Source organism: Oncorhynchus nerka, linkage group LG3 (assembly GCF_034236695.1).
Source record: "Oncorhynchus nerka isolate Pitt River linkage group LG3, Oner_Uvic_2.0, whole genome shotgun sequence".
NCBI lineage: Eukaryota > Metazoa > Chordata > Actinopteri > Salmoniformes > Salmonidae > Oncorhynchus > Oncorhynchus nerka.
The window spans coordinates 17991362-18005716 of NC_088398.1; the positions used below are offsets into that span (position 1 = coordinate 17991362).

General features: G+C 45.0%; 1 protein-coding gene across 5 annotated transcripts in view; it reads left to right on the forward strand.

Annotated features, from left to right (window-relative positions):
- The window catches only part of arhgef2 (rho/rac guanine nucleotide exchange factor (GEF) 2), a 62790-nt gene that overhangs the window by 18387 nt on the left and 30048 nt on the right, over window positions 1-14355 (forward strand). For 4 of the 5 annotated variants that reach the window (XM_065009059.1, XM_065009060.1, XM_065009061.1 and 1 more), the window contains exon 6: window positions 118-313. In XM_065009059.1, coding sequence (XP_064865131.1) covers window positions 118-313 — 196 coding nt within the window. Of the gene's footprint in view, window positions 1-117; window positions 314-10311; window positions 10595-14355 lie in introns of those variants that run through there. The other variant, XM_029623991.2, reaches the window with a different exon arrangement.

Genomic DNA, 14355 nt, shown 5'->3' on the forward strand with positions numbered 1-14355 from the left:
ATCTGTGACTGAGTGCTTTTTGACTCACATCCCCATAGTAACACACCTTTTCCTCTAAGCTAGGCTGAACGCAAACTCCATCTTATGGAAGGATGTTTCTCTTCACCTCTTTCTCAGTGTGGATGCGGAGCTTGGTGAGCTGTGGGGGCAGGAAGAGAGGCAGCGGCTGGGCGAAGAGAGAGAGAGGCGGAGGGAGGAGAGAAGGACGGAGGGACTGAGGGGTGCTCCCCCCGGGGAGGAGAGGGGGGAGAAGACGGGAAGCCCTCTGGGACGCACCTTCAGCTTCCTGCGCAAGATGGCTGGCCAACGCAAGGTGAGAGAGTGAGAAAGAGGAGAGTGTGGGTGTGTGTTTCAGCGTGTATGTGTCTCTCTGTGGTTGTGGGTGCATGTGGATGTGACCCTGTCACAGCTGTCACTATGCAGTAGAGTACTTGAGTAGAGTGCAGGACCGTCTCTAAGGACAGAGAGTTGGAGTTTGGTAGTAGGCTAGCTTTCCCCTGCAGTGTTGAGTCCCAGAGAGGAAGTGACAGTATCTGCTTTATTTAGATTCACATGTGAACCACCTCCGGTAACAGTCTTGGCAAACATATGCTGTTTGAATAACACAATGTTACAGCACTGATATGCAGTTGAAGTCTGAAGTTTACATACACTTAGGTTGGAGTCATTAAAACTCATTTTTAAACCACTCCACAAATGTCTTGTTTACAAATGATAGTTTTGGTAAGTCGGTTAAGACATCTACTTTGTGCATGACACAAATACTTTTTCCAGCAATTGTTTACAGACAGATTATTTCACTGTATCACAATTCCAGTGGGTCAGAAGTTTACATACACTAAGTTGACTGTGCCTTTAAACAGCTTGGAAAATTCCAGATAATTATGTCATGGCTTTAGAAGTTTCTGATAGGCTAATTGACATCATTTGAGTCAATTGGAGATGTACCTGTGGATGTATTTCAAGGCCTACCTTCAAACTGCCTCTTTGCTTGATATCATGGGAAAATCAAAAGAAATCAGCCAAGACCTCAGAAAAAATTGTAGACCTCCATAAGTCTGGTTCATCCTTGTGAGCAATTTCCAAATGCCTGAAGGTACCACGTTCATCTGTACACACAATAGTACTTAAGTATAAACACCATGGGACCACGTAGCCATCATACCGCCCAGGAAGGAGACGCGTTCTGTCTCCTAGAGATGAATGTACTTTGGTGCGAAAAGTGCAAATCAATCCCAGAACAACAGCAAAGGACCTTGTGAGATGCTGGAGATCCACAGTAAAAAGAGTCCTATATCGACATAACCTGAAAGACCGCTTATCAAGGAAGAAGCCAGTGCTCCAAAACCGCCATAAAAAAGCCAGACTACGGTTTACAACTGCACATGGGGACAAAGATCGTACTTTTTTGGAGAAATGCTCTCTGGTCTGATGAAACAAAAATAGAACTGTTTGGCCATGATGAACATTATGTTTGGAGGAAAAGGGGGAGGCTTGCAAGCCGAAGAACACCATCTCAACCGTGAAGCACAGGGGTGGCAGCATCATGTTGTGGGCGTGCTTTGCTGCAGGAGGGGCTGATGTACTTCACAAAATAAATGGCATCATGAGTAAGGAAAATTATGTGGATATATTGAAGCAACATCTCAAGACATCAGTCAGGAAGTTAAAGCTTGGTCACAAATGGGTCTTCCAAATGGACAATGACCCCAAGCATACTTCCAAAGTTGTGGCAAAATGGCTTAAGGACAACTAAGTCAAGGTATTGGAGTGGCCATCACAAAGCACTGACCTCAATCCTATAGAAAATGTGTGGGCAGAACTGAAAAAGTGTGTGCGAGCAAGGAGGCCTACAAACCTGATTCAGTTCCACCAGCTCTGTCAGGAGGAATGAGCCAAAATTCTTCAAACTTATTGTGTGAGGCTTGTGGAAGGCTACCCGAAACGTTTGACCCAATTTAAACAATTTAAAAGGCAATGCTACCAAATACTAATTGAGTGTATGTAAACTTCTGACCCACTGGGAATGTGATGAATGAAATAAAAGCTGAAATAAATCATTCTCTCTACTATTATTCTGACATTTCACATTCTTAAAATAAAGTGGTGATCCTAACTGAACTAAGACGGAATTTTTGCCCTAGATTAAATGTCAGGAATTGTGAAAAACTGAGTTTTTAAATGTTTTTGGCTAAGGTGTATGTAAACTTCGGTCTTCAACTGTATGTACAACAATGTTGTCAAAGCAGTAACCACAACAGTATTATTCATTATGTTGGGCGAGGCGCTCTCTCTTGTGCTGCTTAGATTATTAATGACGATATCTGGCTGAATTACAACAGGATCTTTTTTTTCTTGAACCTTTTACTGAACTAGGCAAGTCAGTTGAAGAACACATTATTATTTACAATGACGGCCTAGGAACAGAGGGTTAATGACAGATTTGTACCTTGTCAGCTCAGAGATTCGATCTAGCAACTTTCGGTTACTGGCCCAACGCTCTAAACACTACCTGCCGCCCCACCTCTTGATTTCTTGAAGAACATTTTGAAGTGTTTGTTCTAGTGGGTTGGCAGTGTTTACTGTGTGTGTGTGTGTGTGTGTGTGTGTGTGTGTGTTTGTCATTACAACAATCTTTAAACAGCAGGGGGAGACTCTGTTCTGCGAGTTGGATATGAGAAGTGAAGTGGAATAAGCAGCACTGTGGCCCTCAGCAGGATGATGATGGCCAAGTTGATGATTTAGACATTCCACACTTGAACTGAACTTGGGTACAGCTGGTGTTCTTGTATGTGTGTTTTTTGTGTCCTACTAATCTCTGGTGGACAGACGTCTCATAACTAGTATCAAGAATCTGATGCAATTACGCAGGATTTAAATTCTGGGTTTCAGAGATTACTGTCCTACTAATAAGCCCGACCAAAGAGCAGTATGCACCATCACACCTTTTGGCAATTGTATATTTTCTTTTGACATGTAACACCCTCGTATACATCAAGTTGATGTATTCTTGTCTGTATATTGTTCAATAATTTTAAAAAAAACTAAAAACAAGGGAGACAAAAAAAAGTAATTCATAAAAGCCCTACCAGCCCCTCTGACCACTCTTGCGTGCGTCCCTGATTTAAGACATTTACATTTAAGTCATTTAGCAGACGCTCTTATCCAGAGCGACTTAAGACCCACTGGGTTGCCAGATTCCTTAGAGGTCCTTATCATGGGGGTTGCCAGATTGTGCCCTCCATCTCAACTGATTAGAAGTCTCAGTGATGTCACAGGGGCGTGGCTGTGATTTTGATGATCATTAGTTCATTTACGCGATGACACCATCGCCTCCGACGGCCTGTTAGAGACCGATAGCTGCTGGCCCTGTTTGACGGAGCTATTTCTGAAACAACATCCAACCTCTCTCTCTCTGTGTGTGTGTGTGTGTGTGTGTGTGTGTGTGTGTGTGTGTGTGTGTGTGTGAGATGTGGTGTAACCAGGTATGTGGGGTTTGTCCACACCCTTGGTGCTGTATGTTTAGTGGCTCCTGGACTCCAGACCATAAGACAGAAAAGAGACAAGGGAGAAAACCCAGAAGAGTGAAGGAACAGCAGTCAGAAAGAAAGAGACTGAGCTCACTTTTCCAGACCTTTCCTCTCTACAGCAGTTATGAGCTCTCTCTCCCTCAGTCTCTCTGTCTCTCTCACTATAACATGTGACGTCTCAAGAAGTCAGCATACTCTGGAATGTGAATCAGTCCTGTGTGCTTCTGCTGTGTGTCTACAAGACCGTCTGTATTTCTACTGACCTCAGTGTTGTATAGAGCTGGCTGATCTGGCTATGGATGTTAGACAGAGACATCTGGTGGCTTTAGATTAAGCCCAGTACTCTCATAATGATAATATGTCATGTCTTTCAGACTGGAGGGAGCTGAGAACAGAACACATTACAAGATCACAAGTCTGTTATTCATACACTCTTAGAAAAAAGGGTTCTTCGGCTGTCCACATAGGAGAACCCTTTTTTGGTTCAAGATTAAACCCACATTTGGTTCCTGGTTAAAATCATTTTTTGGTTCCAGGTATAACCCTTTTTTGGTTCCAGGTATAACCCTTTTTTGGTTCCAGGTATAACCCTTTTTGGTTCAAGGTTAAACCCTTTTTTTGGTTCCAGGTATAATCCATTTTGGTTCCAGGTATAACCCTTTTTGGTTCAAGGTTAAACCCTTTTTTTGGTTCCAGGTATAACCCTTTTTTGGTTCAAGGTTAAACCCTTTTTGGTTCAAGGTTAAACCCTTTTTTGGTTCCAGGTATAACCCTTTTGGGTTCTATGTAGAGCCCTCGGTGGAAAGGGTTCCACATGTATTTAGTTTAGCTTATTAATTTGACAATTTAAAAAAAACAGCACATAAAAGTGGGCTGTTATATAACCTAATAGAATCTGGGACTTATTTCAATTGTGGTCCTCTTGAGACAAGATGGCGATGCAAGATCGAACACAGTTAAACACAGTATGGCAGTGAAATAATAAAACAAAAACAGACACATCATGTTACATCATAGGGGTTATTCATATGGTCACAGAAGACATCAAACACATTTTTATTTTATTTTTAAAGCTGCCCGGGGAGGACGTTGTTTTTATAGGCAGAGGCAACCCAAACGGGTTCTACATGGAACCAAAAGGGTTCTTCAAATGGTTCCCCTATGGGCACAGCCAAAGAACCTTTTCAGGTTCTAGATAGAACAAAAACGTTCTAAGAGTGTACCTGTACAAATATGTATTCTACTACTCTGAACAAAAATATAAACGCAACATTCAACAATTTCAAAGATTTGACTGAGTTACAGTTCATATTAGGATATCAGTCAATTTAAATCAATTCATTAGGCCCTAATCTATGAATTTCACATGACATGGGTGGGCCTGGGAGGGCATAGACCCCCACAAAAGGGCTTTATTACAGAAATAAATCAGCTGTCCGGGTGGCTGGTCTCAGTTGATCCCACAGGTGAAGAAGCCAGATGCGGAGTTCCTAGGCTGACGTTGTAACAGCTGTCGTAGGTGGAAGAAGGTGAGGACCAAGGTGCAGTGTGGTTCGTGTTCATACTTTTAATAGGTGCGGACTCCGGCCGCAAAACCTGGGGAGGGTCTGGGTGGGCGTCTGTCCGCGGTGGCGGCTCTGGCGCGGGACGTGGACCCCACTCCACCATAGTCTTGGCCCACTTAAGTGATGCCTTGGTAGCGGCGACCCTCACCGCCGACCTCGTACTGGGGACCCTAACAGCGGGCCCGAATAGACGGGAGACTCCGGCAGTGCCGGACAGGCGGGAGTCTCCAGCAGCGCCGTAGTGAAGGGCGACTCCAGCAGCGCCGAGTGAAGGGCGACTCCGGCAGCTCCTGACTGCATGGCGGGGCAGCTCCTGACTGACGGGCCGCTCCGGCAGCTCAGGACAGACGAGCGGCTCTGGCCTGGAGAGAGAACTTGGAGGGAAGAGACGGAGAGAAAGCCTGGTGGGTGGGGCTGCTACAGGACCCACCAGGCTGGGGAGACCTACAGGAGGCCTGGTGTGTGGAGGAGGCACCGGATGGACTGGGCTGTGGGGGAGCACTGGAGCCCTGGTGCGCAGCCTTGGCACCACTCCTCCAGGCTGGATGACCACTTTAGCCCTGACCATCCAGAGTGCAGGCACAGGTTGAACCGAGCTGTGGGTGAGCACTGGAGATCTGGTGCATACTACTCGCACCTCTCCCTTAGGCTCAATGCACACATTTGCCTGGCACGGGCAGAGCGTAGACATAGGACGCACTGCACCCTCCCAGTGCCCCGGAGACACAGCACGCAGAGCCGGCGCAGGATAAGCTGGGCCGAAATGGCGTACCGGAGACCAGACACTCTGAGCCGGCACAGCACGGTCTGGCTGGATGCCCACACTCGCATGGCACTTGCGGGGGGCTGGCCTATAGCGCACCGGGCTATGAGCTCATACTGGTGACACCATGCTCTTGACCGCATAACACGGTGCCTGACCAATACTGCGCTTCCTCCAGTAAGCACGAGGAGTGGGCTCAGGTCTACAACCTGATTCTGCCACACTCCCCGTGTGCCCCCCACATTTTTTGGGGGGTGGGGGCTGCATCTCGTGTCTGTCGCGCTGCCGTGCTACCTCCTCATATCGCCGCCGCTCAGCTTTAGCTGCCTCCAGTTCTTCCTTGGGGTGGCGATATTCCCCAGCCTGTGCCCAGGGTCCCTTGCCATCTAAAATCTCCTCCCATGTCCATGAGTCCAGAGAACGCTGCTGATCGATACCACGCTGCTTGGTCCTTGGTTGGTGGGTAGTTCTGTAACGGCTGTCATAGGTGGAAGAAGGTGAGGACCAAGGTGCAGCGTGGTACATGTTCATACTTTTAATAATGGAACTGAACACTGATTAACAAAACACAGAGAACAACCAAAACAGTTCTGTCTGGTGCAGACACAAAAACAGAAAGCAAACACCCACAAACAAAATGGGGAAAACAGTATGATTCTCAATCGGAGACAACGAACGACACCTGCCTCTGATTGAGAACCATACCAGGCCAAACACATAGAAATATAACCACATAGAAAAAATAACATAGACTACCCACCCCAACTCACACCCTGACCAAACTAACACAAAGACATAATTAAGGAACTAAGGTCAGAACGTGACAGACGTGGTTACAAGTAGTCTGCGATTGTGAGCCCGGTTGGACGTAATGCCAAATTGGAGGTGGCTTATGGTTGAGAAATTAACATTCAATTATCTGGAAACCGCTCTGGTGGACATTCCTGCAGTCAGCATGCCAATTGCACGCTCCCTCAAAACTTGAGACAACTGTGGCATTGTGTTGTGTAAAAAAAAAGCTCATTTTAGAGTGGCCTTTTATTGTCCCCTGTACAAGTTGCACCTGTGTAATGATCATGCTGTTTAATCAGCGTCTTGATATGCCACACCTGTTAGGTGGATGGATTGTCTTGGCAAAGGAGAAATGCTCACTAACAGGGATGTCAACAAATTTGTGCACAGAATTTGAGAGAAATGCTCTTTTTGTGCGTATAGAACATCGTATGGGATCTTTTATTTCAGCTCATGAAACATGGGAACAACATTTTACATGTTGCGTTTATTGTTGCGTTTATATTTTTATAGTTGATATTTGTTGAGTAGGAGGAAGTTAGGAGGAAGTTATGTTTGTAGATTGACACGTACCTTGCTTAAGAGCAAAAGCATCTGGACAACATATATCTGGGTTTTGTTGGTGTGTGTCCACTGTGTCCCATAGAGAGAAAGAGGAAGTGTGTGTGTGCTCAGCATCATTTATTGGTGTTGTGTGTGTGTGTGTGTCTCTCTGTGTTTAACAGTGAATGTACTTAACAGTTTTACGTTAAAAAAAGAGGTATTTAATAGCTCTTGGCCAAAGTCACACCTCTATTTTCCCTTCATTCCTCATTCCCCCTCTCTTTTCCCTGCTTTCTCTCTCTCCATTAGCTTAATCTCTCTCTCTTTCCCAGCTGGGCAGTTACTGCTTCGGGTGGCAGGATTGCATCAGCAAGCCGGCTTTTCTCCTCCGCTATCCCTCTCTCCCCAGCCCCCCCCCCCTCTCTCCATCACTCCACCCCCACTCCTCCGTTCATTTGTCTCAATCCCACCCCATTTTCCTCCCTTGCTCTCAATGCCTCCCCTTCTCTGCGTATTCTCTCTCTTGCACCCCTTTCTGTTAATCTTCTCTGCCGTCCCTTCTACAGTCCCCACTCCATCTCTCTCCCTTTGCTTTTCTCTTCACCCTTTCATATATCCACTTCTTCCTCCATCTTTCCATCATTTTCTATTCTCCCTCTCCCTCTCATCTACAGTGTCTGATAATCTCTCTCTGCTTCCTCTCTTCACCTGTCTTTATCCCACCCCTTCTACCTCCCTCTTTCCATCTCTCTATCTCTCTTCACCTCTCTTTATCCCCCTTCTACTTCCCTCTTTCCATCTCTCTCTTCACCTCTCTTTATCCCACCCCTTCTACCTCCCTCTTTCCATCTCTCCATCTCTCTCTTCACCTCTCTTTATCCCCCCTTCTACTTCCCTCTTTCCATCTCGCTATCTCTCTCTTCACCTCTCTTTATCCCACCCCTTCTACCTCCCTCTTTCCATCTCTCCATCTCTCTCTTCACCTCTCTTTATCCCCCTTCTACCTCCCTCTTTCCATCTATCTCTCTTCACCTCTCTTTATCCCACCCTTCTACCTCCCTCTTTCCATCTCTCTATCTCTCTCTTCACCTTTCTTTATCCCCCTTCTACCTTCCTCTTTCCATCTCTCTATCTCTCTCTTCACCTCTCTTTATCCCCCTTCTACCTCCCTCTTTCCATCTCTCTATCTCTCTCTTCACCTCTCTTTATCCCCCCTTCTACCTCCCTCTTTCCATCTCTCTATCTCTCTCTTCACCTCTCTTTATCCCACCTTCTACCTTCCTCTTTCCATCTCTCTATCTCTCTCTTCACCTCTCTTTATCCCACCCTTCTACCTTCCTCTTTCCATCTCTCTCTCTCTTTTCTACTTTTATCTCCCTTATTCCAAATGTCCATTCTGAGGTAGTAGGAGTTTAAACAAACTGAGGCAGGCAGAACAGCGGATATGAAACCCATAAAGAAGCAGGCGGAGGTCCAGAGAGTATTAGCCAAGCAAATATACCCTTCCTGATTAAAGCTGTCCCCCTATCGCACCACATCCTTTCCATATCGTCTAATATCCTATCATACCAACATGTTCACTACTAACTGCTCTTCGTCTCTCTCCTCTGTCCCTTCCCCATCGTCACTCTCTTTATCCCTCGCTCTCTTTGTTTTCCATTCGTCATATCGGAAACTATGCGAAGGGGGATGTCATGTTATAGATGCTTATAACTGTTTATGAGGACTCTTTCGCTAAATGACGTGCTCCTCTTTTCTGTTTTGAAAGGGAATACTGTTGCCCTCATCACGCTGTTACACATTTTCTCATTATCTACACACACACACACACACACACTTTTTCTCTCACTCACTCTGTGAGGCGTTGTTGTCTCCCTTACAATAACTCTTCAGAGGGTTAGTGTGTGACAGTGACACTTGGTGTGTGTGTGTGTGTGTGTGTGTGTGTGTGTGTGTGTGTGTGTGTGTGTGTGTGTGTGTGTGTGTGAATGAGTGAGTGATGTTGGGTGACTATGGTCAATAGAAGTATTGTACTGTAACCAACACCTGTGTGCTATCTCATATCATACCACCCAAGTGCTGCCAGGCATCGCACGCACTCACGCTTGCATGCACACACGTGTGTGTTTGGCCATGTCGGAAGGCAATTGGTATCAGATGAGGACTCATGAAGAGAAGATGATGACCTGAGAAGACGGAGGAGGAGCTGGAGAGGATCACAGTGGAGAAGGAAGGATGCAGATAGCCCTCAACTGAAACAGAGAGTGATAATACATTGTGCTCAGAGAGGTGGAGACGGGGAACGTCCAGTAAAGTAGAAATTGTGTTGAAAGCAGAGCAAGAGACTGAAAACAAGTGGGAGGATGAAGAGGCAAGGTCACACAGGCACAGTCCTGTTAGAGAGAAGGAATGGTGTGATATTGCAGTTTGGAGGACAGAGTTGTACAGAGATCCATTGGCTGTGGGTGCACGGTTGGGCGTTTTCCTCTCTTGTTGCTCTCTAAATTTAGCCCCGGGTCACTCTTAAGTGCCTCCTTGATTAACCCGCCCTTCTCCCTCTTTTCCTTCTCTCCATCATAACAGTCCATCTATTCCTTTACTATTCTTCTCTTTTCCTTGTTATATTCCCAAATACATTAACCATTTCCAGTCCACATTTTGCCTTCAAGGCATCACCTCCCAACAGATGGTTCCTCTTCCATGCATTGCCCAAATGGGAGGTTTTCACGATGATGTGTTTGCCACGTCAACAGGCCAACTCACATTATGTGGCTCAAGTTGCGCAGCGTGGAGATTTCACACAATCTGAAATGTGCTGTAAATGTACAGTAAACCATAGGGGGCAACCATAGACTGTACAGGGGCACAACTCATTTAGCGAACCCCTAAACATGAAGCCTAGGTTTACACACCAAGCAACCTTCACCTCTAGAGGTGTGGTTAAAAAAATATAGCCACAATCGGATTATTGGCTTTTGATTACGTCTCTTTACCCAGTGGGCGGGTTAAGTACTCAATACTCATCTGTGGTTGGTGAAAAGAATGAAAGGGGGTGTTTTGCTCTGAATGTTCGCTCCTCCTCCTGAGTGCTGAGTTCGAGTTTCCTGCATGAGAAACTGTTCAGTTGTTCGTCGAGGCGCGTACTCCGACATATGGAGAAAAGTTAACGGATTCGCCCTCCATGCGCTATTATCTGACGCCGCCGGTTCCACTGGAAACATCTAACTGTCATTTTATCAACGTTTATGAAAATATTGTAATAAAGGGAAAGAGAAGGATAGGAGATCACCTTTGATTTAAATTGAGGATCATTCTCTGTTGATCCCGTCCTCGTTATGTCCCGTGTCACTGAACCGCTGCCAAAAACGCGTCAAGAGAGAATGAAAGAAATCAATTTACGGGTGAGTGAATAGTCATATGGGTAAATAACTGTTCAATAAAGTATTCAATAGCATAGATAATACATTTACATTTTCAATAGCAATTTGTTCAAATGTAGTAGGCCACTAGTAGCCTATATCAATAGTTCTGTAACATGGGTTATTCTAACATGTATAATAGCCTACATGTGTTCATTATTTAAATAGATCATGATGATGTCTTTACAGTAAAATACAGCAATGACTTGGAAATCCCCCCATTTACTTACCCCGGGTATACCAAGAGGAGTGGGGGAAACGAGGGGGCTCCCTTAGACTCCTGCTTTGTATGGTAGCAACTGGCAATGTAATGAAACAACCTTTTAATAATGATTTAGACTATTATTAAGGCTAAAACCATATCGCTTGGCAAAAAGGGTTGCATAGTGCGGCACAGCAGCCAAAGCTTGAGACCCCGAACATGTTGTCGGTGATAGAGGAAATCGCTTGGGGGAGGGGGGAAAACCGCAAGTGTGTGTGTGTCATTGGTCTAGTCGTGGACTATACGGAATATTACGGATCAATAATATGTCGAACAGTAATTGCAATACGATGCAGTTATGCTATTAGACACATGACACGTATTCAAAAATTTTAATATTGTTCAACTGTTTTCTGAGCGATACCGTTGCAAATGCTCTACAACGTTATACGTCAAAGAGATGCCTAAAGCCTATTCTTATAATCATTGGATTTGTTATAAATCTCCCGGGCTCTGTTGTCTGTCTTCGCCATGTGATTTGGTTGCTGCAGCATGACGATAAGGATACATTGTCTCTGTTTCGCAGTAATTGTATCAAGCACTCTGAAAGTGACAAGAGTGGAATATAGCACAGTTGTGGATGTGTGTTGCCGTCATGTGCTGCAGAGTACTAGGTCACACACAGATACTGACATATACAAATTGAAAAAGTAGTTTCTCAAATACACTTGTAAAAAAAAAAGTGCTATCTAGAACCTAACAGGGTTATTTGACTGTCCCCGTAGGAGAACCCTTTGAAGAACAATTTTTGGTTCCAGGTAGAACCCTTCCCACAGAGGGGACAGTCGAAAGAACCCTTTTGAATCTCGTTTTTTCTGAGTGTATGGTATGGCTAAAAGATCACAACGTTGAATGTGTTTGTGTTTACAGATCACTCCTTGTCTTGTGTGTCTGAGTTCTACTAAACACGTGTGGTCATGCTGTTTACTGTCCCTTCACACCTGTTTAAATCAGAAACATTTCTACAAGTTTAGCATCCGTTTAGTCCACATGATCTGTTCACTTCCCTTTCCCAGCCTTCTCTTCTGCTCCACTTTGGATCCAGATCTGGACCAGCTCTTATCTTCAACAAAGTCCCCATAGTATCATTTTAATGCATGAAATATTTTGGCTCTATTTTATAGTCTTAGAACATGGCAATAGTACATATCCCTCCTCTCTCCGCGTTAGCCTGCCTACCCGCCACCCCCCCGGGGAGGGTGTGTATAACCTGTTGTCTTGTGTTCCTGGTCTTTGACAGGTTATACAGGTGTAATATGCTCCTCTTGCTTTATGCCTATCATTATTGCAGCAGTTTTAATTAATCTTACTGCTTCCTGATCAGAAGGTAAAGTGTGTGTGTGTGTGTGTGTGTGTGTACAGCGAATGTGTGATGTGTACTGTGAGGTTGGTCTGTGTGTATACTATGACACCTTATCTCACTGCTTTGTGTGTGGTTGAAGTCAGAGCTCAGATGTTTACAGGTAAGTTCCTATGGAAACACAAGTATCAATGTAGTTCTGTCTTGTGTAGCCTTTTGCTTGGTTAACCTTTAATGGGGAAGGCCACAACAGAAGGTTTTGTTAGAGCAGGATCATGGAGAAAGTACAGCTGTTGTGAGCATAGATTGTAAGACCCAGCCAAGTAGTCAGAAGTCCAAATGTAGAAAAACATATTCTCCACTGGCAACATTACTAGCTTAAATTCCAGTGTGTGTGTCATTGTGTTTACATTTACATTTACATTTAAGTCATTTAGCAGACGCTCTTATCCAGAGCGACTTACAAATTGTGTTCAGGGGAAATGTTGGTAGGTGATGCCCACTGAGTCAGAGAGGTTAGAGTGTGAGATTTCCGTGTGTGCATGCATACGTATTTGTTTGAATGTGAACACGTGTGTGTGTGTGTGTGTGTGTGTGTGTGTGTGGGGGGGGTTCTTCGCCTGACTGTGGGATTTCAGCCTTTTGGCCAAAGCTAATTTAGCATCTCGGTGTTGTGACCCCCACCCCCACTAGAACAAGCAGACCCAAACACACACATGCCAGCAGATGTGACTGGCGGAAAGGCATGAGGGCTGGCATGCATAGTCACACGGAGCCACATGCCAATACAAACTCCTAGTGCCAGACAGTCACATATGAAATACCCCAGGGCTCAATGTCTACACATACACAGACAAATGCACACACACACACTTCTGGTCTGTGTGTATGTGTGAGAGAAAGAGATTTGGCATTGGCATACATTCAGATCAGCCAGAAATCCCATGTTTCATGCATTTCACAACCCAACCCTTTCTTTTCTCTTGGGGGTTCCATTGCTGTTCATTGGACCCTATGCACCCCAGCAAAGTTGCACATCATTGGGTAGAATGTGGGGCAGGACAGAGAAGGGATTGTGACATACACAGCCCTGGGGGAAGATGAGAGATGGGGTCTGAGTGAAAGAGATGGAATGAGAGGGAGAATCGGAGAGGTTGGGAAGGGATAGCGGATGATAGAGAAAGATATTGTGCGTGTGTGAGAAAGAGGGAGGAAGCTCTCTTGTCAGTTGTCACAGGGTTTCCATTGTACCAGTTGGGGAATGGCTCTGACCGGTGGGCTTTAACCACATCATCTCTCCCTCATTGCTGTGCCAATAACTCACTTCACACCGAAGTTACTTTAGATATATTCTATATATTTAGGGCTTTGTTATTGCCAAATCGTATATCAGAGTTTTAAATCTACCTGGAAAACTAATATTATGAGATGTGTAGTTGGCTGAAAGTGTCTGGGTGAGTCAGAAAGACAGGAGGTGAGTCAGTCCTTACCTTTTTGGTAATCACATTTTGAGGGCGAGTGTTTAATTTGTGTGGGTTGCTCAATGGGTAGGCAGGCATTGGGCACTTGTGTTGTCGTATATCTGTTTGAGACAGGCGAGGAGTGTCTGTTTGATCAGCCTGTTGTAGTCTCATTATGTGCTCCAGTGGTCGGTGCCTCCAGGAACAATAGCCGGGAGTCTAAATGGAATACCTACACTCACTCTCACGCACAGAAATGCGTGCACGCACACACTCCAGTTGTCAGACTGTCCTTAAACCCAAGGCCATAAGCTCCCTATTCTTAACGAAGCCTTTGATCATGTGACCTCAGAAACCTGCAATCTAACCCTCACTCTTCACTCCCCCCGGTATGCCAATATGACTTATGACCTGTAACCTTTTCTTCTTCAGATCTGCAGCCCAATGAAGGGAGACAGACCGACACCATTGAATTACAATGGATAGAACATACCTTTTTTTTAGGGGTTGATGCAAAAACAATTGTTACAGCAAATCAAGTCTGACATTTGTTAAGTAGAACACATTAACTTTAGAAGCATTTCTAAACCTCGAATACACGACAAATTTGCATTTCCTGTTGTGCAGAACAATTCTCAGCAACAAAAGAATGATCAAATGAAGATCCTACATCTGTGTGTGACATGCTGAAAGACCACAATACAAGCAGGGAAACAAGTGA